This window comes from Charadrius vociferus, unplaced genomic scaffold (assembly GCF_000708025.1).
Source record: "Charadrius vociferus isolate BGI_N301 unplaced genomic scaffold, ASM70802v2 scaffold850, whole genome shotgun sequence".
NCBI classification, from domain to species: domain Eukaryota; kingdom Metazoa; phylum Chordata; class Aves; order Charadriiformes; family Charadriidae; genus Charadrius; species Charadrius vociferus.
The window spans coordinates 95,665-121,641 of NW_009646603.1; the positions used below are offsets into that span (position 1 = coordinate 95,665).

The 25,977-nt window shown below is 43.8% G+C and overlaps 1 protein-coding gene across 1 annotated transcript in view; it reads left to right on the top strand.

The window, feature by feature from the left end:
• Nucleotides 1–25,977, top strand: part of TRABD2A (TraB domain containing 2A) — a 116,655-nt gene that overhangs the window by 73,438 nt on the left and 17,240 nt on the right. The window contains exons 3-4 of the mRNA XM_009886760.1: nt 16,624–16,770; nt 18,382–18,556. Of these exons, the coding sequence (XP_009885062.1) occupies nt 16,624–16,770; nt 18,382–18,556 (322 nt within the window). The remainder of the gene's footprint in view (nt 1–16,623; nt 16,771–18,381; nt 18,557–25,977) is intronic.

Below are 25,977 nucleotides of genomic sequence, written 5' to 3' on the forward strand. Positions count from 1 at the left end.
GATGGAGCTGACGGCAGTGGCGGGTACATTTCTGGCACAGGAGGCAAGGGCTCGTTGTCGATCTCCTCATCTGTGGTTCCGTCTCTTTCTTCCAGTGCTATTGGCGGCGGGGGCAACCAGTCCCTGTCCTGAGGGTACTCTTGGTGCTTGTCACCCTTGTTAGAACTAGTCCCTGGTGCCACAGGTCGTTCAGGGGGCTTAGGTAAATGGCCTCAAGGCAGCGGTGCAACTGCAGTAAACCTAAACAGCATTTCTGTGGGGGTCATTTCTTCCCCCCCCTTTTCTGTTCCCATTGCTGTAAAAGCAGATGCGGCAACAGTTATGAAAAATGAATTTCAGAAAGCTGGCTGGATATGCCTTGAGCCGACTTCCTGGGCTTTTTCTGCAACTCTAATAGCTTTGATTTCCTTTTTTCCAGCATTTCCCAGAGCACTTGTTCGCTTGCTATCTTCATGGTCATTGAAAGATCCAGCCGTTGTACGCAAATTTCTTCTAGGCTTTCAAGTCTTTGGTTATGTAAGGCAGTAGGGAATGACTAGAAGTGTCTACCTGTGAATTGCTCTGAAAGTCAGTACTGAGGAAGGCAATACGAGGTTTATCGTCTGCTCTGAAAGAAGACTTCTGGTTATATTTGGGAATTGCAGGCAATTTTGTGGAGAATTTGAGGTCTATGTAAATGCTATGGCACAGAATCCTTTTCCGTCTGCTTTTCTCTCCCACAATTAGACGAATTTTTATGATTCAGCAGAAGGTAAGAGCGGCTGGTGCCATTCCAGTCAAGGGAAACATGCACACGTGGTAAGACTAGGCATGCTGCAACACCTTGGCAGCAAATCCCATCTGCTACCAAGATTTAGACTTGGCTTTTGCTTCTGCTCTGCAGCCTCTCCAGCCAGTCCTCTCCAGCAGGAGCCTTTCCTCCTGCTGTTTGCTGCTGACAGTGTCAAGCTTCTGGCCAGCGAGCCAGCGTGTGGGAGATGGCTTTGTGGAATCATGGCAAAATGGGAGCAAACTGCTGGTTACCATTATCCCTTCTGCTGTTCAACCTGCTGCCCATGTTCCCTACCACATGACAATACTGGCATCCAGGTGCTTGTGTGTTGTACACATTCTCATCCTGATTTTTAGCTGTCTCCAAGTAAAAACGTCAGGCAGCCTGTGCTAGAGATGTACCTTTAGGTGCTGCTGATGCTGCTGCAGTTGTGGCTTTTTGTGTGTGTGCATGTAAACGTAAGCTTGCTAGCATGGGTGCAGTCTTGCAGCTGCTGTTCTGCCTCAGCAGCGTTAGGACTGGCTGTCGGTGCTGGATGCATTGCCTACCATGTCAGTCTTGGAGGAAAGTTGAATGCGCTATATCCATCTCTTGGAGCTGTCCTGTGCTGGCGGCAGCCTCAGCTGCTCTGTAACACTGCTCTCAAACAGCATTATGACTTCCCTTGCTGGTACACATTTGTGTTCAAATCGAATATATATGTGCACGCGAGCATGCCAAGGTGAAGCAGCAGTACAATGGGAGGTCACGTGTGTGAAGAGGATCTGAGAAAGACACGGAGTCAAGGGGCAGAGTTTGGCTGAGAGGTAATTTATCAGGAAGGATTACAGTACAGGGAAATCATAACTTTGCTTGTAAGACCTGGGGTTTTTTTTTGGTTGTTTTTTTTTTTTTTCCCTCTGCCATAAAGACTTGTGGATGGGATCCATGCATGGAAGGGACTGATGCAGTCCCTTGGCTGCAGTCACACTTCCAGCAACTTTTGCTGGTTCCTAGAAATATGTTGTGAATCTGTGCTATAGGAACAACTTGAGTGGCCTATGAGCTCTGTGGATATGCATGAATGGTTTCTGTTCAATAACTAGATTAACAGCTAATTTACCAACAACACTTGGTATGTTAAGTAGGTTTATAAATAAACTGATTTATTTAATTAATTTAATAAAATTGAAATTGAAGGACCAATTAACTGCCTGCAGTTGGCAGTTATTAAAATTCCTGACTGAGCTTGTTTGCACACCACTTATGTGGGTACTGAGCTCGTATGAGGTGGATGATTTTATTGTTGTCATGTGTCATGATGCAGAGAAAATGCTAACCACCAGTATGTAGAAAATCTCGAGGGTGAAATTATTCTGTCATATAACAGAAACATTTAATTGTGGGTTTACCAAGTTTAATGAATTTACCATGGAAAGTATGCTTTTCCATAACCTGTTTTCTCAGAAATTAATCTTCGGGAAGATTATCTTATTATTTTGGACACTGAATTTCTCTCTGCATACATTTATTTCCCCCGTACTAGATGGCTCTTAACTAATTATTGGGTGTACAATATTGTAGTCTTTAGCCAATTCCAGTTTCGTATTACGGCAGCATCTGGACCTTTTTAAATAGGGAGACACAAATATACAAAAAAGACTAGAGATTGGAGCAAGCTGTCAGTCAGTACAACTGTTGGCTTCATTTCAGTGCTCAGTTTTCCAGTGCTGGAAAGATCCAATATTCTGGTATCACTTGACACAAGAAGGGTCTGGACAAAGTGGCTAGGCTTAGAAGATGGGGAATGTTGCAGCGTAACTGGGAAAATAAGGCAACAAATATTTTAAAAAGATAAAATCCTCAAGTATTATGTCAGTTCAAAATGCAGATGGACTTGGAACAGCTCAATTGATACTACTATAGTAGGAAACGCCAGTTTGAGGCACCTTGCTTGTGTTTGTCTGTGCTTTCTAATACATTTTATTAAAACAGGGCTTGCTGCCTTTTTACCTTTGATTGGCTGGACACAGTTGGTACCTAGTATTTTACTTACTTTACTGTCTGGAAAAAATGAACCATTTTTTGAGCATACTTTTCTTAAGCATATAGCCTGATGAGGATGGTAAGCAGATGGTGGTTTAGGTGTCAAAGGCTGAAAAATTATCACACTTGTGTTGCAACACAGAAATGTACAGTAGAAAACATTAACAGGCCACATCAAGATATCCTGTATGTATTGGGTCCTAAAGACAGGAGACAGCCACGAGCCTTGATCTTGTGGCTATCAACGAAACCATTCAAGCATCTCACAGGGAGTTACGAGGTGCGGTGGGAGCTCAGTGGCAGGAGTACCAGGTGTGCTCTGCATCCAGGCTCTGCTGAACACAGTCAGCCTTTCCTAACAGAAGTGTGTCTCTCTGTCTCCAGTTATTGCCTTTTAACCTGAAGAATGAGTTACTTGTAGTGTGTGAGCATTAGGTTATGACAGCTAAAAAGACTCACTGAAGCTGCGGAAATGTAATTCATCTTGTTGTCCCGAGACAGGAGAATGACACCAAACAATGCCTGGGAAATGACACTAACGGTGTCTTAAATCCAGTGGTGGAGACTGCACAGTGACCCTGGAGAATCCATCCCTGCTTCATTCCTTTCCATCTTAGCTTCCCCCTGTACCTAAAACACTTGCTGTTGCAAACTGAACTGATGTCTTCTTGTTGTCCCCAAGCTGCATACCCCAACTTGATGGCTTTTTCCTGTGTTAACCACCTTTTGTAGGCAGGGTGAACTGTTGTGATGACCATCTCCTTCCTTGGGCTTCTCTCTTCTGAACTGATTAAGCCAATTTCTTCATCCTTTCCTGTAGCTTATGTTTCCAAACCTCTGAACAGTCTTCCTTTTCTCCTCTGGACTCTGAATTTTTTTCTGTCTCAGCAGTGTTCAAAACTGGATGGAAGAGTCTGGCAGAGGCCTCGACAGGGCTGGATAGGACAGATTAATTACTTCCCAATCTTTGTGTATTACACTCTTGGAAACTGCCTTTTGCAAAAGCATCATGTTGTTGACTCAGATTTTCTGGTGCCCTGCCACCCACTGGTCCAGTAATTCCTCATGTTTATTTGCATATCGATTTTGAGGTTTTGTTCCCATATGTGATCCATCTGAGATTATCCTTTCATTTTACCATAATTGTAAAATATTGCTGTTTCCAAAGAAATTCTGAGGACCTTTTTGGCCTTGGAATTAAAAACAACAACAACAAAAGTTGAAAAACATATTTGTCGTAATACATCTTCGTCTGCTGAGATAAAGAGCCAGGAGTTCACAATCAACTTTGTTATTTTAAGCTCCTTAGCCTATTACAGAAAGATATATTCAGTTTGCAGTGAGACCTCTTGTCATGGGATGACTTAATGAATTAGCTTGCTTAAACATATTGCCTGTTCATTAAGTATGAAAAATCCTTTGACTTCAGTGCCCTTTTGGTTTGAAAGCTCAAGAGATGTGACAGACTTGAGACCCAAATTTGTCAGAAATGTTGTAAATTAATTGTAACTACTCATTCATTCCATATGTAGAGCTCAGGTTTGTGCGGTAGGGAAGGGGGCTTCAGCCAATGTATCAGAACCAGCTCAATGTGCCTCTATAGTGTGAAATCCTGTTTCTGAGTGCAAGAAGGAGAGTAGAAACAATGAAGTCTGATGCTACCAAGAGTGTTACACTTAATTTGCACCACTGCTCAGCTGGAAGACTGCAGCTGGTTAGGACTGAATTTTTTGGACAGTAGTAGGCATGCACGTGACAAAAGGCTTTAATGTCCGGTATCCTTGGAATTCACATGTGTACCCACAGTAGTTTGTTCACATGATACCCGCAGCTCCACTGGGCTCACAGAGATCACATTGGCTTGATGTGCAAAACTTCCAGGGGCTTCTGAACCCTCTTGGGAAACTTAAATTTCCTTTTTGCATTAATTCCAAATTTCTCAGCGTTTTCTAGAGGTTTGACCTCCTTTCACTTTTTTGGATTTACACAAGAGTTTAAATGCTGTTCTGAGGGATGGTGATTTCATCCCTTGTTTTATCTGTCACAAACACATGTTCTTCCATGTGAGGTTCCCTAATGAAATGTTTGTTTGATGTGAAGTTACTTTTCAACATCAAGTGAGTTTAACAACATAGTGTGACATGTTCTGAACAAGAAATCTCTGTTGTCCTAGTAGGTTTGTGTTTAGTTCTATTTAATCATGAATGGTGCAGAGCCTGGAAAATAGCACCATTGAGAGCAATTCATGTCTGGTATTGGTGGATGAGTGTTCTTAGGGCAGTGTCTAGGAAGATTCCTACACCAAGAGCAGGGCTCTTGCAGGCTTTTCTTCCACGCTGCAATATTGCTGTGTCTGGAAAAACTAGGGAAGAGGTAATATTGATACTTCTCTGTCTTCAATGAGTTCCTTGTCCTGCTCATGTGTAAGGCAGCAAAAAACCCCAAAGATGAGCTGAAGAGAAAAAGCAAGCTAAGGCCCCTAGGAAAATAGCAGCTACTAGAAAGGAAAGGGAGGTTTGGAGCTAGGGTTGCTTTGAAGGGCGAATGAGCACCCATTTGGAAACAGAATCCTGATAGGGTGTGATGGAAAAACACACCGACATAAGAATGCATTGTGTATTTTGGCATACTGGTGTGTGTAGTCTTTGAGAAGGGCTGGGTTGAGCTGCCATTGAGCCGCGACAGGAGCTAGTCCAGTGGGGCCCCCTCACTGTTAACAACTGTGATAAGACTGTTGCTTCCTTATTTGGGGATCTCACATTGCAAGGTAGCGGATACCAGATATCCTGTTCTAGGGATGCAACTTTGTCTCAAGGATTGTTTCTAGGTAGAAAAGTTAAAGATGAAGACATCAGAAATACCAAGAGGGCAGCATTTTTCCCAAGATGATAAAATAAGGAATTTGTAGGAGTCCATGAATATAAGAGATTGTTTCTTCTGTCTGTTGGATTTTGACAAAAGTTTCTCAATGACAAATTTATTTTCCTTATATATGAGTTTAGGGGCAGCATTTTAATCCTTTCATGTATTATATGAATATTTTAAAAAACCCTGTAGGAGCTTTGGGGGGCAGGGGGCAGATATGTCGTGTATTTGAAGGGATGGATAGCTTCTTTTTGTTATTTATTCTGTGTCACAAGGCAGAGTAAGGTAATCTCTGAACTCTTTTATCCTTAATCCAGTGTCACAATATTGCGTAGACACATGGCTTGTGGACATGCATCTCAGATTTTAACTGGGGAGATATGAGCATAAGGAGTTCCAGTATATGTTGCCTGACATAGAGAAGATGCACATTAGTAACAATGTGTAGATCTGTAAGATGCAGAAGGTAGGCATCCTTCTGCAGATATTTGGGGTGGATAGTAGTAATGAATCTTAACCCAAGGCTTTGTATATGGTGTGTTCTCATTCAAACATAAGTTTTCAGACAAGACTTTTTGGAGTGCAAGCTTCCTGCCTGTGCTATACAGACCTTCTTGAGGGTTTGTTGTCCAAAGAATGGAATGACATCACTTGGGAGTCCCTGGGAAAAATCCTGTTAGCCTAAAAGTACAGCTTATCAGAATTGACCTAGCTTGGGGAGGATGAACAGTTCAGCCACTTGAATTTTGTTGTCCCGATTACCTGCTTATTGTTTTGTTTCTGTAACAGCTTCAGCAGATATTCACCAAGCAACTGCTGTTGTACAATGTTGTTTGTCTGTTATTTCCAAAAATGGATTTGCACAATGATGATTCACATCCCATTATGCCTTTAAAATCTTTTGCACAATTCTGAGTGCCCAGAGCTTTTTGCTTTGGGGCTGAAATTTACAGACCTTAAGCAAATACATTCTTGCATTTTTGCATACGTGGAGTTGCTGGTTGAGTTGCTACCAGTTGCATTGCAGCTTTTCCACATAACTTCTGAAAAAGCATTGCCCTCCCTAGCCCAGGAAAACTACCCAGGTGTTCTCTTCCAAGGCCAAAGTATAATGTGCCCATGAGAGAAACCTTGCCATGCTTTGTTCTTGTTTTACCACCACGTTTCATCACACTCCAGAGCCTTCGTACTTATCTTAGGCCATTTTAATCTTAACCATCTGTAATCCTGGTGACTTTGTTAAAATTATGAGCTCTTGGCAGATACCTCCACTTTTCTCAAAGGGCCTTGAGCAAGTGTTTATCCAGGGCACTTCACCTGACAGTGAGTGTGTGTGACCACTTGTTGGAGCTGCTGTGGGGAATGTGACCTGCTCTGGCCTTTAACAAAATGATTTGACTATCTAGGGTGCAAAAGTGCTAAGGAAGACTGAGTTAGCTTATTGTTGGGACTGCTGTCTACTCTTTTCACTGAGGTGATTAAGAAGTCTCTGTTCTGTAGGTCTGAAGGGTATGAGTTCAGAGATACTCCTTGGCTTTCTTGCCTGACAAAATCTTCAGATAATTTTTCCATGACATGGGGTTTTTTTTTTTTCCGATCCATTCCAACTGGCAGTGTTGGTAGATGCATATTACAAAGCTACTGTGATCCAATTTGAGCTAACATACTTCTGAGTTCATATTTTGATGGACTGTAGTTACTTTAAGGCAATTTAATATCTTCTTTTTTTTAAATGTAGTCAGCAGGGCAAGGAAAATAATAAAGGCCTGTTGTACAGCAAGCAAGTTTTGGGGTTAGCAGGGGAAATAAGAGTACTTTCTTCTGACTTTGGATGCATTGAAACTGCACACAGTTCCATACTTTGAGAGCAATAGCTTATCCGATCTGTGAGATTTCTTGTAAATCAGTTGAACTTAGACAGTCACTTAAACTTCCTGAGGTGTCCTTGTTGGCATGCAGCAATCCCTTTCACAAACAAAACTGAAAAAAGCAAACAAAACAAGAAACCCAGATAGTTTTAAACAATAAACAGCCTATATTTCAGAAGTGCCAAACACCCAGCAGTTTCCTGATTGCATTGGCAGCAAGTGGGTTTTCATGGGTCTTAAAATCAGAGTAATTTAGGTTTTTCCACAAAGGCAGCTTGGTGTGTTGGCTAAAGTGGGACCACTGGTCATGTCCTAACGTGGACAGCCAGGGAGGTGAGAGGAGGTGCCATCTGGCAGTGGAACCAGATAGCTCATTCCAAGAAGATCCTCTCTGGAGCTCCCACAGCACAGCTTGTAAATTCCCACCCTACCTTGGGATACACTAATTTTTCTCTGTGGCTCAGCTCACAGTTACTATGGAGAGCACAGATTTAGGGCTGTTTCTTACTGTGTGAAAAATTTGTCAGCTATTCCTCTTGGAAAGCCTTAGCACTGAGAACTTCAGCCTCTGATCTGCCTGAAACCAGCTAAGGACCATTTCAGCAGTTCTTGTTTGAGGTTTTTCTTGGCAAGTCTACCTCTAGTATAAACTCTCCTTTTCACTCCTGTACCTTGAAAAGGTCATCTTGCTCTGCTGTGCTACATTGAGAAGCCAGAAGCTTCTCTGAGAGATGCTCCGAGTTGCTTTTGATGTTCCGAGTTGCTTTTGACACTGGTTGCCTTTGAACACTAGTTCAAAGTTGTTGTTCTGTTTGGAACAGCAGCCAGGGTCCTGGCCTAATTGTTCTGTTGAGTGGAAAAATGTTTTATTAATGCTGAGTGGTTTATATGGAACATGCTTTCCCAGCTGGCAGAACCTCAAGAAAATCCAAGTATCTTGGTGCGTGGTTATGAGAAGACATATGATAACTGTCTAAGCTTGTTCATCAGATTGCAATTATTAACTTAGTCTTGATAGTCTCATTAGTCAATGATTGCTTATTAACTTAGTCTTGATAACTTATTAACTTAGTCTTGATTTGGTCATGCATACCTGAATTATGCAAGTAATCAATTTTACAGAAAGAGGGGGAACTACTGAAACCAATGGAAGTTTCTTTTCTGAATTATTCCATTCCACCAAAAAGGTGCACAAGAACTGGTGAGAGTTGTTTCAAACTTCAGTATTCTACATTTCTAAGACATGCTACTTCTAGTTATCTTCCAAACCACTGTCAAGTTTAGTCCTAAGCTATGCATGGCCTGTGGAAGAGAGGACAATCATCGATGCAGGCAAGAGGGGACCTGTGGAACTTTTTCTTTCATCTAGCAGCACTCCAAAGAGCACCTGTGTTTAAGTGAAGGAAAACTGGAGGCCAAATCCCAGGGCATCACTACCAAGTTTGTTCAGTTTCAGTGATTGCATTTTAGGAAGATAAAAAGTACTGCTAAATGTTGTCCTTGAAGCTGTGGACATAGGTTGGACTTTAGCTGCATTACTAGCTTACTCCTTACAATGGCAGACACTGTGATGTCTTTGTCATTTTTACCTTTTTTTACATAGTTTCTATAGTTTGGAAAGCAAAATTGTTTCCTTTCTAAGGGAGTTTTCCTGTAAAGTTGTTTACAAGTTAAAAAAACCCAAGAAGTTTGCTTTGTTAACCTCAGTATTTTAGTTTTGCTTCCACTAAATTTAAGAGTATGCAGTGGAAAAGCAGGCAGAGGAGGTAGACTCAAGGAAATCCTATTTTAGTAGCAGTTGGGTTTTTTTAAAAAACAAACAAACAAAAAAACCAAGCAAAGCATTAATTGCAGATGTTGAATTTTAAAAGTATAGCCAGTCTCAGCCCAAAGAACCCTAGTTTAAGATTTTTCACTTTGCAACTCTGTTATTCTTTTAATACACTCCTGAGATGGCTGTGTTAAGTGTCTTGTAAAATAAGTAATTATGCAAAAGAAAGAAACTAATACCACTAGCATACTGATTAGACAGTCTTGTAAATTGGGAAGTGGGCATACCCTAAGAGAAATCTGGATTCCTAGTAATTCTTTTTCATTTGGTTAATTGTTCCTAAGTCTGATCTTGACCTGAGTTTGAGAGCTATGTGGCAATGCTAGCCCAAACCAAGCTGGACATGGCTAACCGAGGAAATGCTGAGTAGGAGACAGGTAGGAGTTCTAAGTATAATGTGTTAAAAGTCCAGTTTTTTGCTTTGAACTTTGGTTCAGGACTGTAGAAGCCTGAAAATTATACAGAGGGCTAGTCCCTAGTTCTGTTTGATGAGATAAAAGTGTATCTGATGAAGGTTGGATTTGTGAAGGTTTTAAAACCAAATTTTGCTCATGTTTACAAAATCCTTAACAAAGATGGAATTAAAAAAAATAATTTTAATGCTTCTCTAGTAACATGCAAACATGCATCACTAGTTCATTTCCAGCACAAATCAACAATTTTCTGCACAAGGATGAACTTTGTGAAAGCTTGAAAAATTTCCTGAAGCATGAAGAAGAACCACAGTGAACACTTAGATGGAGAGCTCTCAGGGACGAGGTGCAGCAGCAGGTTCATAGCCAGACTATTAGCCCTGTAGAAAGACAGGAGCAAGTCCCAGCAAGGTTATGGAGGTGTCTAGTTGGGAACTGCAAGCTGACCTATGAAATGGGAACAATCTATTCCATTGCTGATCTTTTTCCACATTCAGCACATACTAGGATGTTTATTTCTCCTGCTGTCAGTGGAAACGTAAAAGCCTGTAAAACATATTAATTTACATATTAATGCAGTCTGTTACAAGTAAATGAGTTACAATTCTTCCAGCGGTGCTGTAAGCAGTGTTCCTCTGATTCAACATTATCTACCATCCTCCTGCATCAAGAGGAGGAAGATAAATTCATTCACTGCATCAAAAGTGCCTGATAAATTATTGGAAGTCCCTTGGTTTTGTAGCTCCTTGTTGGAGAAGGGTTGGCTTGTGTATTCCCCTATAAATCTCAGATAACAACCAAAAACTTTGGAGCGTCTTTTTGTTCGGTTCTGGAAATACACACTACAAGAATCTGGCACCAGATGTGCCAGTGTGAGTTTATTGTCAGCAGACAAAGATCAAAGATCACTGCCATTACCTCTGTCAGAATCTGTGTGTCTGATTTGAGGCAAACAATGTGATCTAAGTGCCTTGGGTGACTGTGCTAGAGAAGAAGTGCTCCATCTGCTTGCCATGCTGGCTTTTGAAAGCAAAAGCCACAAATAAAACCAAGCCCATGGGAAACTTGTAGCTTGTAGGTAACCCAGAATAGTTTCAATTTCCTTTGTTTCAGTGATTTGTTGTACTGTTTGTCTCTTGTCCTCTGGGTGATTCCTTTGAATAACCTGTCTCTTCTAGTCACCTGAATTCAGTTTTTCTTACAAAAGTGGTCCAAGTTTGGAAAGTTACTTACTTTTTCTCTCTTCTTTACAAAGCCTGTTGAAGGGACCACAGGGAATATCTCATCTGGTGCAATGGCCCTGGAAGTCACTTAGGCTCCTCTGAAGGCTGCAGATGGTGGGTTAAATCTCCTATAGGTATCCTCAGCCCCTGCCAAAATGAGACTTCTCCTGCCTGTGCATGCAGGCTGGTGTTTGCAGGGCTGCTCAAGACAGTTGGTTCCAGGTTTCTGGGTTCTGAGAATGCCAATCGCAACTTTCTGCCTTGAAGGCAGCTGAGGCAGGGTCACCAGACATCTAAGGAGCTGCATCACATTGGAGCGAAGAATCCCGCTTGCTTCTCAGGACATGGCCTGCTGGACTGTTACCATGACAAAGGAGGATTATTGACTTTCATAGTCACGATGCCTTTGATTTGAGGCTTGCTTTGATTTAGGGTAGTAGTGTTCACTGGTAGAGAGAACCAGTCGTCTTCTCCAGGTGAAGAGCAAGGAGAAAAACACACTTTTGAGAAGGAGGAGGAGGAAGACGGAAAGAATTAGCTGATGAGGCTGAATGGATGGATGCAGTTAATTGCTGAGAAGTGCCCAAAAGCATCCCGTGATTCCTTAAGACAATTAAAAGTAAATTGTTGGGCTGAGCGATCCCAGAGCAAGGAAGATGCTCCCCGAGACTATAATTCAAGGGGGTGAATGGCCCTCAAAAACTGTCAGTGGAGAGAAAAAAAAAAAACCACAGAAGATGAGGCAAATGATGGAACAGATGTGAGCGCTTTTGTTGCGAAGACTTGGAGGCTAGCAGGATGGTGATAGGCTAATTTGAGGCGCATAATGCCAGGTTCCTTTCATATGCAGAATAGCACTTTGATCCAATGTGGATGAAAGTGCTGAAAAGTGGAGAGGATGGCAGGGGTTCTTTTGTCTTTGACAAAAAAGGGCATCTGCCGGGCTCTAACCCCCTTTTCCCCACCCCCTTAGCCTAGCAGGCCACAGCCACAATGCCAGCAAGGGGGACAAGTGTCTCCTGACAGCTGAAGAAATCTCCAGGAGGAGAATGGGGCTTGCAGCAGTATGTATACCAGAGAGCTTAATCGATTTTTTCCACAGTACAAAAAGGGAGAAGGTTGGGGGAAGACAGAGAGATCACAGTGGAAATGGGAGGTGGGAGAAAAAAAAATCCCTTTCTAATAAAATTGTTACTTTTGTTCTCCGAATACAGCTTTTCAGGAGATGCTTTGATGCTAGTGTGAATACACTTAATGGAGCAGAGTAGGGTAGAGTGACTGCCGGGGGGGAGGTGTGAAGTAAGGAAGAATAGTTCTGCAAGGAGGATGAATGTGGAGTGATTTCTGTGGATTCCAACACATGAAAGATTGTGGAATTAGTAAAGCAGTGCAATGCAAGAGATACCTGGAAGACAGATGCATGTTTTCTGTACTGCCTGTTGGAGGACCTCAGCTCAGCACAAATTCTTGGGTTTGATTTCTAAGCAAAATTCCTGCTTTTCTGTTGTCTTTTTAACTCCTTGGAATTATTAGAAATGAAAGGACTACAGGATTGAATTGGGGAGTTAGAAAGGCAAACAGTATTTGTGCCACGCAAATATAGCAGTTGCAGATCTGCTGATCTGGTCCGTGCTTCTCGTGCTCTGATGACTTTCTTCAGCTTTTCACATCTGGTAAAGGGTCCACAGCATTCGATGGCTGTGGTCTTCCTTCAGTATCGCTTTTGCAGCTAGTCTAATATTTTCTTTGAGAAATAATGACAGGTAAGAGTTATCAACCTCTGAGCAAGACCGACCTCAGTAAATTAAATCCTCTAAGAACAATAGGTTCGGGAATCTTCTTTTTTTTTTGAGATCCTGACAGTGTTTATCCATTACTATTTACTGAAGATAACCTTCTCGCCAGGGCACAGCTTTAAGCAACACCTGGTACTGCAAACAGCTCCTCCCTTTTTACACCCACACCCCTTCTCTCTCTGCTAGGGAGTAACAATTCCCCCAAGAAGGTAAGAGTGATACACAAATGGAGAGAAGCTGTGACATTCCTTTGAGAAGCTCTACACATACACTGACACCAGATCATAATCCTGTGTAGTTGTTCAGCAGGTGTGCCATGATCCCCCTCCAGCAGGTGCCACCATTCTGTTCAGACCAGCTAACGTGAAGAGTATTTTTGGCAGTAGCATCTCCTTCCCTCCAGCTGTGCAAAGCCTAATGACATGAGTTACCATAACTCATTAGGGAGGCCTAACTGCCAAGAACATTGATGCTCTTTTGATTTCTGCCCATTTGTTGTATCTTGACTTTTCTTGTTCCCAGTGGTTGAGAGTGGTGCAGGACTTGAGCTGCTGCTGCTGTCATCAAAGGAGCTGAGACCACCTCTGTCCCTCACAACACCAAGGTGAAAGTCCCCTCTCTGGATGGGGCTCAGGTAGTTCTTGTGTGACTTCTCTCTCAGGTGCTATGCACAGTGATAGCATGCAGGTCTAGATCCAAATGGGGAAAGAGGTTGCTTATGGGGAAAACTGACCTGGCAGGGAACAGCCTCTGTGCCAAAGAAAAACAGCCCATGCAGTGCCATGCAAACCTGCTGACTGGGATGTGGGGTCCATGGCAGCCTTCTGGACGGTCCGTCCACAGGCAGTTGTGGGACAGGATGGGGTGTAGGAATCTTGCGTGGTGGGCTTGGGCACTTTGTTCTTTTGAGGTGAAACATGAACCAACTCATTGTGAAAGGTCTTTTGTGCTTCCCAAGCTGGGCAGGCAAGCCCTTCAGCTGCTGCCATCCTGAAATTTCTTCACATGTGCAGTATCATCACCACACCAGAAAGATGTACTCTTGGCAAAGACCAGAGAGCTGCCTCACCAGGACACCTTTCTGCCATGCCAGCAGTAAGGTTAGAGATAGGAGGGAGGGGCGAGTTGCCTCTATTCCTGTGTAAATGTGTGTGGTAATCCTCCATAACTGCAGGTAGTCATTGCAGTTTTAAACCGTGCTCTTGAAACAGGTTTATTTAGCTGTTTGCTCTTTAATGTGTGCTAATGTCTTATGGTTAATGGGTGGGCATGAAGAAGGAAGATGCCTGTGTGGCTCAACCTGGCTGCTATAGTCCAAGACAGTTCTGTTTGGAGGAGAGACTGAATCTGTTTCATCTGAAGCACGCTGCAAGGGAGGAGAGAAGAGATATGCATGTAGAAGAGGGTAGCACGCAGAGCAAGTGACAGCAGGACTCCAGGCTGTGGGAGTACAGCAGAGAGAATGAGATTGGCTTTATTCTCACTTCTTGCCCAGGAGGCTGGTGTTTTCTACACAGAAGTCAGTTACCCTCTGCTGGTTTGTGTTCGGGTGAAAATCAAATGGTAAAGATTGCAAATCCTCTTTGATGTGCTTACTCTATGTTGAGGAAGACCAGCTCAGGAGATCGTCACAGGTCTTATTCCTGTTTTATGGACATGGACTGGCATGACGTAGCAGTCCTGGCTGTAGAAACCCCACACTTTCATCATGGATTTGGCTTGTCTCTCACTGAATCTCATCTGGTCGTTAACATCCATTAGGGCTTCTCTGTGTGGGAAGTGAAGCCAAACAAATGGAAAACAATGGTTTTGGGGTGCAATAAACCCCAGTCTGCATGCACATTTTTGTTCAGATGCAAAGTGGCTTCAATTGCTTTTTGTTTAATTTACTTCCAAATTAAACAGAGGTCCTTTGCAAGATGGCCACTGGTTAGTTTGATGTAACTTCCCTGAGGGTCTGTCTGCAGGTATTCTTTTAATGAGGTGAAGTTTGTACCAACAAAGTGAATTCTCGCCCTTTTTAAAAACGTGAGATGGGAATGCGTGTTGTGATTCATGAACACCTTTCCAGAACTAATGCTAAGCTATGTGCTTTCATATTCTGTTAACTACACAGGGGTTTGGATCCAGACAGGCAGCTCTAGCTGTAGTGGGGACGGTGTGATTTCACATTTGGTGGGACCTGCACCTTTCTGTAGGACATGGATTGTTGTGCTGGGGAAGGGCAAATTCCACCTATTTGTTCCCACATCTGCCCTGTCCTGTATTCCTGAGATTTGGTTCAAATAATCTCAGTACATTTAGAGTATACTTATTGAAGTGTGAGTTGCATGGTATTGGTGAATACCTCAAGGTCCAGAGTGCTTTTGATGGTGTGCAAGGCAAATATCCAGGAGGAGTTAATTACACAGAGCCCTCATGAGACTGCAGAGAGTCACCAGAGCTTGGAAAATAACCCTCTCAAGAGTGACTTTTGAAATGTGTTTCAAGACCTCAGCAATATCTCTCAGTTTATTTCCTTGAGAAATAAAAAGAAAAGAAAAAGCCTGTAAGTAGTAGGAAGGCTTGTTACAGTTGTCTAGTCTTGGTGTGCAAACCAGCAGTAGCTTGGTGTTTGGGAGAGATGCAGTGTTTTGCTTGCCACATGCTGACAGAGAGCTGCTGTCTGGGCGGGCGAGTAGCCGGCTCTGCGCCACACCAGCATGCCCGCTGGCATCCCATGCTCAGCCTGGGGAGTTTCTGCCTCAAGTCCTTTCTTTCTGAGACTCGGTGGCTTCCTGCAGCTGTGGCTGGGGGCGGGGGGGAGAAGGACAGAAGTGCTGTATCATCTGTTTGGCTCAAGAGGCCCTGTCAAGTGTTGCTCCCACTGTTCTCTTGTGTCTGTTACGATCATCCTCATGGAGTATGTATTGCCCCAGGTGGGAGGCAGCTGAAGTGGCAGCACTCTCTGTGTCAGTTTCTGAGGCCACCGCCCTGGGAGGGCCATGCTGCGCTGGAGCTGGGGAAGCAGGAGCAGCTGGAGGTGACCTCTGCTGATCTTCTCCCTTTCTGGTTGAGGGAGAGGCTCCCTGGGGGTAGGAGCTGTGACAGTCACACTGGTTCAGCTTGAGACGAAGGGAATGAATGTTGGCATTCCCAGGTGAACACCAAGGAGGAGGGAGCATGGGCAGCGGCAGCCCCCATGCCTGCAGAGGCAGTCAGCTGGGGGACAGTGCTGGGCTGCTGCGGGACTGCTGCCCTCAGACTTCGCCTGTGGAGAAAGTGGCTGCCTGTGTGCCCCGGAAGCCGCCGTCCTTCCCTGGCCTCCTTTGGAGAGCCATTCCTGCCTGAAATAAACAGGGTGTGTGGGAGAAGGAGACCCAAAGCAGGAAATGACAGTGTTTATGTTCCTTGCCGATGAGAAAGAAAGGGCACACGAGAAGCCATGTTTAATTTAGGTAGGTGGCTGAGGAGACATGGGGATAGGAGCCTGTCAGGCTCCTATAGAGTGGTCAGGCAAACTGTCATCTAGGGGAGCACGATTGCCCCTATTTCAGTCTGCCCCTTTGTATCTTCTGTATTAATCATGTGGGGAAAACTGTGCATGGGAAAAACCTCCTGGAGTTAGGTGTGGTGAATCAGTTCCCCGTGAGCAGACCCCTGGGACCTGAGGTGTGAATATCTGCAGACCCAGAGAAGTCACGGGTTGGCGAGGTGCGGAGTGGAGTGTTCGGAGCAGGAGCAGATTCAGTGAGCCCTTGGCAGGCGGCTGTATGTCTGTGACCTTCTCAAGGGGCGAAACGAGAACTCACAAGGAACTCTGTCTTTTCCTCCCTCTCCCCCTCCCTCAGGTGGTCTTTGCTTTGAATCAGACTCTCTTGCAGCAGGAGAGCCTTCGAGCAGGCAGTTTCCAGATCCCCTATACGACAGAAGACCTTATCAAGCATTACAACTGTGGCGACCTCAGCTCCATCATCTTCAACCATGACACTTCTCAAGTGAGTCTTGCCACCGCAGCCCTTGTACTACGCACATGTCCCCATAGTGCTAACCCATCTCACTCACACTTGTCTCTCCTCAGGCTGGTCATTTGCAGGCAAGGGCCAAGGGCAAGTTGCTGCCTCCCTGGCACATCCGCTTTCCTGCACCTCCTGTCCCAGGAGTCTGCACCACCTCACCTCTGTCTTGCTGCACTCAAGCAGTGAAGGAGCACCTGGCTTTCCCTTTTGGACGAGTCCCATGTTTGCTTTAGCATCTAAGCTCTATGAGTTAATCCTTTATTTTCTTAAGGATCCTGTGGAATTGTGCCAGCTTAGGTATGAACAAACTTAGCGCCAACAGGCTCTAAGCAGCAGCAGGCTCTTTTGTGCAAATAGTGACAGAAAGGTACTCATGACTTGGACACTTGTGTAAGGCTGGGCAAGTTGCAAGCTTTTTAATGTCCCCTGTCAGTATGATTGTGGACTGTGGGGAAGGCCCAAAGAAGAGGAATGGAGTGAAACAAAGAAAAGATAGATTTAGACTGAATGTTAAGGAAAAGAAAACCTTCTGAGGCCTCACAGTCTTGGTTTATGGAGATGGTTTCCTAAGCAGCACACTGGAATGCAATGCTCTGATATTTAAACCACAAGAAAATGCACAGCAGGGACCAATTTGGCCTGTTCAGGCTGTTAGATTAGCTAACCTCAGACTGAGACACGAGGCCTCTCTATTCTTGTCCATGAGGTACTGCCTGGTAATTTGTGCATATCAATGAAAACATAGGCTCTAGCCTCACAGTGCTGAAAAAGCGCGCATTGGTACCTGGGCCTTCTCTGCTGAATAGCCATTTTCCTATGGCCTTTTGATATATACAGTGCAGCGCTGCAAAGCTGGAAATACTGTCATACTAACTCTTGATTCTCAGGTACTGAGCTTTGCACGTTTTGTTAACTTCCTGTCCTTCATACCCTTCAGCCAGCATGTGCAGGCAACGTTGTTAACACCGCTTAGCTCTTATGCAGTGCAATTCCTTCATAGATTTCAAAGGGCTTCTCAAAGGAGGCCAGCACAGTAAGAGCATACAGATGCTGTGTCACTCTTCTGCTGAGGTGTTACAGACTACAGACAGCTGGTGTTGCCTTGAGTTTGGGGATGTTTTTGTTAACTAGTTCAAATTACACAGTTGTACTTTGACAGCCTGAAGGCTCTGACACCAGTCAAACTTTCTTAGAAGACTGTAATTATCATTACAGTTACGTCATAGCTATGGCAATTTAAGGAAGAGGTATGTAGCTAAAGATACCCAGGGGCAAATATTTACTTTCTTGAGACAAGCGATCGGGATTTGGGATCTACAGTGTGGCAAACCGAGAGTATTTATTGGCTTTGCATCAAAAAAAATCCAGCTGGCTGGCTTATGAAATGATACATTGAGAGAAGTGAAGAACTATGCATTATTAAAAGTTTGCTGAGTCATTTTTTAGCTTTCTTTGACTTTTGTCCTGCTGTGCCTCAATGTGCCTTAAGGGACAAGGCAATTGCCACAACGATGGAGCAAAGTGTGCGTGAATGATGGCTGCTTGTGAAAAAAACGCCCCTTTCATGAATTTTTTTTTTTTCTACCTTAGGTCCCAAATTTCATTAATGCTACACTTCTAGCCCATGAACGTATTACTGCCCAAGAGATAGACAGCTACTTCCGTCAGGAGCTCATCTACAAGCGAAATGAGCGAATGGGCAGAAGGGTGAAGGACCTGCTGGAAGAATATCCAGACAAGAGTTTCTTCTTTGCATTTGGAGCTGGTATGTGATTGAGGTGCCCTTCAACCAATTCTTCCCACATCTGCTAGAAGCTTATTGCAAACGCTTGCCTCAGTTTAAATAAGGGTCAGTACTTTTACCATCATGGACACAGAACACAGCCTTGCCCTGATAGTTGTACCGTAGTAGGAAAGCTTTTTTAGTGTAGGAGACTGTTTTCCTTCAGTATGCAAAGAACTCACAGCATATGCACTGATTGTAATATTTATTAGTTACAGACTTACTTGTTATAACAAGTGTAGCCAAAGATACTGAACCAACTACAGGGCATACAAAAAAGGAGAAGCTCTTAGACATAGGTGTTTATGGTCTGGCCTACCAAGGCAGAAGGGTACGAGAAGCAGGGAGCTGAGATGAAAGGTAGAAAGTCAGAGGTTGCAGCAGTGTTTGAGTAAACCTTTCAAGAACACATCCAAAAAGAATGACATGCCAAATTGTGTGAATTGTGCCCAATAAATGCAAGGAGCCCAATAAATGCACCTTCCTCTTCCTGCTGCAGCTCCTTACCTCTTTCACTGCACTTCCCCAACTACAGGGAAATTGTGTCTGCCACTATTTTGGAGCAGAGCATTGGGCCCAGCTGGGGAAAACCTACTCCATTTTGTGCCTCTTAGCAGCCAGCAGTAATCAATAGGCACATCCAGCAGCACATCCAACTCAGTGAGGTTAACACCCACACTTCAGACTAGGGCTGGGTGGAGGGTGTAAACAGGATCAGTTTGCCGTGCCTGCTGTCCCTTGTTCTTGTTCAGGAAAGGGACTGAGTCTGGTCAGTTTCTGAGTATCTGCAAGGGTGGAGACTCCAGAACCTCTCTGAGAAACCTATTCTAGTGTTTAAACACTCTCACAGAAAAGAAGCTTTTTCTTACGTCTAAGTGGGATTTCATGTATATCAATTTGTGTTCATTGCCTTTTGTCCTTTTATGAGGCACCACTGAGAAAAGTTCTGCTCCATCTATTTTGTAACCTCCTACCAGCTATTTATACCTCAATTATAACCCCCTGAGCCTTCTCTTCTCCAGGATGAACAGTCCCAGCTCTCTCAGCCTCTCCTCATATGACAGATGCTCTAATTGTTTGTCATGTTTGTGGCCCTTTGCTGGACTCTTTTCAGTATGTCCACATCTCTCTTGAACTGGGGAGCCCAGAGCTAGACACTGGACCCAGTGTATGTCACCAGGGCTGAGGAGCAGGGAAGGATCACCTCCCTTACTCTGCTGGCAACGGTTCTAACACAGCCCAGGAGGCTGTTTGCCTTCTTTGCCACAAGGGCATGTTGCTGGCTCAAGGTCAACTTTCTGACCACCAGGACGCCACATCCTTTTCTGCCAAGCTGTTCTTCAGCCAGCCTGTCCTGGTGCCTGGAACTGTTCCTGCCCATGTGCAGGACTTGGTTTGCTGAACTTCTTGAGCCAAGATTCCTTCATCAGAAATCCATACAGACCACTCCCAGTCATCTGCTCATCCCTAACACATTTGGAAATGGTTTGCGGGATAATTTGCTCCATCACCTTCCCGAGGAATAGGCTGACCAGTTTGTAGTTCCCCAGATCCTTTTTCTCGCCTTCTTAAAGATAGGAGTAATACTTGCTTTCTGCCAATCCTCAGGGACCTTCCCCAGTTGCCCTATTCTAGTGTTTAAACACTCTCACAGAAAAGAAGCTTTTTCTTACGTCTAAGTGGGATTTCATGTATATCAATTTGTGTTCATTGCCTTTTGTCCTTTTATGAGGCACCACTGAGAAAAGTTCTGCTCCATCTATTTTGTAACCTCCTACCAGCTATTTATACCTCAATTATAACCCCCTGAGCCTTCTCTTCTCCAGGATGAACAGTCCCAGCTCTCTCAGCCTCTCCTCATATGACAGATGCTCTAATTGTTTGTCATGTTTGTGGCCCTTTGCTGGACTCTTTTCAGTATGTCCACATCTCTCTTGAACTGGGGAGCCCAGAGCTAGACACTGGACCCAGTGTATGTCACCAGGGCTGAGGAGCAGGGAAGGATCACCTCCCTTACTCTGCTGGCAACGGTTCTAACACAGCCCAGGAGGCTGTTTGCCTTCTTTGCCACAAGGGCATGTTGCTGGCTCAAGGTCAACTTTCTGACCACCAGGACGCCACATCCTTTTCTGCCAAGCTGTTCTTCAGCCAGCCTGTCCTGGTGCCTGGAACTGTTCCTGCCCATGTGCAGGACTTGGTTTGCTGAACTTCTTGAGCCAAGATTCCTTCATCAGAAATCCATACAGACCACTCCCAGTCATCTGCTCATCCCTAACACATTTGGAAATGGTTTGCGGGATAATTTGCTCCATCACCTTCCCGAGGAATAGGCTGACCAGTTTGTAGTTCCCCAGATCCTTTTTCTCGCCTTCTTAAAGATAGGAGTAATACTTGCTTTCTGCCAATCCTCAGGGACCTTCCCCAGTTGCCATAACCTTTTAAAGATAATCGAGAGTGGCCTTGCAAGTGACATTGGCAAGCTCCTACAGTTCCTCTGGATGTATCCTATTGGAATTTGTACAAGTCTGGTCTGTTTGAATATTCCTTAACCTGATCCTTCTCCACCCAGGGTGAACCTTCTTTGCCCGGGACTTTCCCTCTAGTCATAGGAACCTGAGATTCCTGAAAGCTGGTTTTACCAGTAAAGAATGTGACAATGGCACTGACTACATTGGTCTTTTCCATATTGTATGTCATCTGGTTTCCTGCCCCCTTCAGCACTGGGATGACATTTATCTAGTTTACATTTTACTGCTGAGGTATCAGTAGAAGTATTCCTTTTTTGCCTTGATGTTTCTCACCAGATTCAACTCTAGGTGGGCTTTTCTGCTGCATGGTCACTTTTATTCCAGGATGGGCATGGCTTGTTTGCTTCAACTTATTTACAGATTCTGTTGAAGGAGCTAAAGAATAAGAGAGGAAAAAAAAAAAGAAAAAAATGATGGTTTTTTTTATGCAGGAGAAAGCATACTTAGTGGCATGAGATCCTGACTTTATTATGACAGGCAAGGCCTCAGGTGAAACTAGTGACCCAAGTTTAAATTCCCTCCAGTCTCTCCTGCCTCTTTGAACAGCTGAGAAACTCCAGAAATGCCAGCTCATGAATAAGAACCACAGAGGCATGTAAGATGCCTTATATCCCTGTGGATGAAATGACTGACTTCACTGAGAGATGCTCGCTGATGGAGCAACTTCAGAAGTTGTTCTTCTTGCTCTTGTAAACACTGGCAAATACCTTTTTCTCTGAGTTCTTTTTTCATTGCTGTTCCTGAAAAAAACATCATTCTGAGGCTTTAAAGTCTAGTGGATGTTGGCAAGCCACCATTAAGAATAAGGAAAGAAGAATGATGGTGAAAATTTCTTCAGCTACCATTTCTTCTAATTAGTAAAGGAAGTAATGAATGTGTTTATTTAGCGTTACTTAGATTGTATGGATTCAAACCTCCAGGGACTGGCTTTGTTATGAGCAGACTGATGAACCAATATCCAAATTAGAAATCCATCTAAAAGCTTCATATCTTAATTGTCTTCCTCCCAGCAGCTGAGTGAACTGATACTGGCTAAACTAAAATTAAGTCTCGGATGGTTCGCATGTGATCCAACAACATGCACAAGAAGGATTTGGACATCATTGTAGAAGTGTAGTTGATCCTGCCTGAGCTGAAGATGGATGTGTAGCCTATCATCTTAGCCACCTGGTCAAGGAAAAGAGAGAACAAGCTATCACCTATGGTTACCCCAGAGTCTGCCATAGTCCACTAAATGGCTTCCTCCATCTTCTCTAGGTTTTGAGGCAGTCCTTGGGATGTGGGGGACTGGTCAGCCTTAGGTACCGAGTGCATTGGATTCACAGGCATGTATAATGCCTTTTGCATTGCCCTGTGCATCATAAAAAAAAAAAACAGAACCAACCCAAACAAACAAAAAAAAAATATTTCCAGGGGAAACTGGAATTGTGCTGAGTCTCTGCCCTGAATGGTGCATTAGCTGGTGTTGTGTCCATGTAGAGCTGTTGGCTGTTACTTTTTTAAATTTGCTGTTCCATCTGGAATTTTTGAGTAGGAAATTATGCAAGAGGAACAAGATTTATTGTCTCTGGAAAAGAAAAGATTGGAGAAAGGACCAGTGTTTGCAAAAATAATCAACAATGTTAAGCCCAGGATATCTCTGTCCATCTGTGTAGGTGTTTATACCAGTAAAACAAACAAAAAAAAAACCTGCCATAGAAATATGAAAGTTGCACAGGTAAATGGGATGTCTATTTGCACATGAAATTCAACAGGAATTCAGAACCCAGCATGGAAACTTTGAACCTGCCATCAGCACATTTGGGACCGGAGATGTGGGTGTGCACAGGGAATGTAAATTTATCTGTGCCTTATATAAAGGATTTGAAACGTGTAATGAAGAAGATAATGAAAATCCACAAGAAGCTGAATCTTGGCAGATCCTGGAAGAGGACAAAAATTTGGGAGGGAGAAGGCAGGAAGATAATATAATGATAAAATGTATTAAATAAGTCTTGTGGGGTCACCTCAATTCTTCCTGGGCACAAAGGGCTTGCTGCTTGCTTGCTTATTTCTTCTGTCTCTGGAACTCAGCATTATTTTAGCCTCTTTGGGTGGCAAGAAAGGCTGAGTTCCTGAAGGTATGTCTGTACCTCTGTAATCTGAGAATGCCAGATATAACACAGCAGCTTCGAGACTTTTCTTCAGTAGCCTCTTTGATTCTGCAGAATGCTAATGACAGGGTTTATTACAACAACAACCCCCAAAGGGGATAGACAACATTGTGTGGAAGCAGGACCCACATCCAAAGCACCAGGGTTCACGTGAAGGGCACTCTTCCTGACACCTCTGACACATGAAATGAGGAAAGCTTTGCATTTCTGCATTAGAGACAGAAACCAACACATTAGCGCAACTATGAAAATCAGCCAGGTCAAACAACTGTGTGCTGTTTCTGCTCAGGTACTGACAGTCCAGTAACCATCAGCTTCTTATCAGTGCCGGGGTTTACCCATTGCTACCCTTATTGGGCAGCTACAGTAGGAAAGCCTTCATCTTGTAGTATATGTTTTAAACTAGTGGGATTTCAGGTCCTTAATACCTTTTTTTCTGGAAAGAAAGCAGTGTTGTGGAATGGGAGCAGGTCCAGTGGTAGAGGTGGCTGTGAATACTGCAGCTCAGCTGTAGCACTAGTATTTCCTTCCCTTACTGGTAAAATAACACAGGCTGCTAGCATAGTCACCTGCATGATGGTCTCCTTGTCTAGTCAGCCCAGTATTTCAACAGTGGAAAACTCCCAGTAAATGCCAGTGGAGGTGGAGCACCAGTAGCTAAGGCTGCCTGAAAGGAAGCTGTTTCTTTTAACTCATTTTTTATAAAATAAGCAATATGGGGTTGTAAACTTTTTCTTTATGTTAACTTTGTGATAAATTTGGCTTTATAATCAGTGCATAACCTTTTTCTAGCTTCAATTTGTGTAGTTACCAGGAGGTTTGACTTTGCCCAAAGGTAAAAATGGGAATTCCCAGGACCAAAATTACTCAGGTCATGCATTTAAGTTACCTAGTTTTTCACAGAACCTGGTAGACAAGACTGTGTTGTTTTTCACAAGAAAATTGCCTTCATTTTGGCTTACACAAATTGTAACTTGATATGGTTCTTTTCCGTGGTATGGGGCAATTTTTCCCATGTTGTGCAAGGCCTTCATCATCAACTATTTTGAGAAGAATTTCATGTTTACATGATTCTGTTACAAACAAATGTGAAAAATAAATCCTAATAATTCCATATAGGTGAGTCAATTAGCAAAGCACATCACTTTTAAAGAAATGGAAGGTTATTTTTTGTTTCCTCCTGAGTGAATGCAGGTTTGAGGCACTTTCTTTAGTTTTCTCCATGTCTAGTGAAAATATTTTCTTGGCCATACAGAATGCCACTGTTCCATAGTCCTGCCCACCAGATTTTCCCCTGTGGTTTGAGAATGGTGAAGTATGATCCACTGATATTTTATACTAAAAAAGAGATTTGTAGGAAATCATGTTTTCTGAGAAAAAGAACTTGTCCTGGCCTTAGTGGAGTAAAACCTCAAGTTCAATGTTTGTGAAGTAATATCATTAATATTTCATATTAGAGGTGTCATGGTTTGGCCTCAGCCAGCAACAAAGAACCACGCAGCCACTCATGCAACTCCCACAGCTGTGGAAAAAGAAATCGTCAGGGCAAAACTCGTGGGTTAAAAGAATGCAATTTAACAGAACAGCAAAAGGAAAGATGAAAACGCGATTACAGTACCACAACAAAGCGCACCGACCGGACCCGTACCGCTGCAGCCCACCCCCAAGTGGCGACTGCTCTCCTCGCCTGGCTAGCTCCTCTTATAGCTCGGGCATGGGTCACGTGGTATGGAATACCTGCCCCCTGCCGGCTCCTTGGGGAAATTAACCCCATCCCTGCCGAAACCAGGACATTATCCACCCCTTATTCCATACCATCTGTGTCAAGCCCAGATCTTACAGTTCCCATAGTCTGTGGGCCATCCCTCCAAAATGTCCACTAAACTCACTTAAAATGTCCATTGAACTCACTTAGTCCCTGATGGTAGGCTCCATCTGTGAGAACAGTCTCTCAGGTCACATGAGATGGTGTGTGATGCTGGATGGGTGCATGCTGTATTTGCAGCTCATAGCTGGTGTACCTGATGCATTCTATGCCCATGGTCCACAGGTTGAAGATGTCGATCTCAAGGAGGTTGCTGGACACCAGCTGCAGAGGCTGGTGTACCTGATGCAGTTCATAGCCATGGTCTGCAGGTTGAAGATGTTGATCTCAAGGAAGTTGCTGGATGCCAGCTGCTGAGGCTGGTGTACCCGATGCAGTTCATGCCCCTGGTCTGGAGGCTGAAGATGTCAATCTCGAGGAAGTTGCTGGGCACCAGCTACTGAAGTCAATTCTTATTACATCGTTATTGCACTTTACTCAGTCTCATCAAAGTCCATCTGTCACTGATCTGGGCGATTCTTCTGTAGCAGCACTTATACCTATCATAATAATGATAACATACAACAGCAAAGTTATTTAACATCATAAAATTCTATTCATTGGCTATTCTCACCCAGAATCAGATCCCCATGTTGCGACACGTCCCCATCTTCTCGCATCACGCACATCTCGCATCAAGTGCATCCAGGTCCTTGTGCAAAAGCAATCCCACGGATGGGTTTGCCTTTGCTTGAGGCAGGGCTAACCCAAACTGTCTTCCCTAACATATTTATCATGTGCACTACAGGGACTTTGTCCCGTTCTACTGTACGTGGAAGTTTTGATTGGGCAGGGCCAGCTCGATTGGCAGATCCCCTGGTGTTAACTAGCCAGGTGGCTTTTGCTAAATGTGCATCC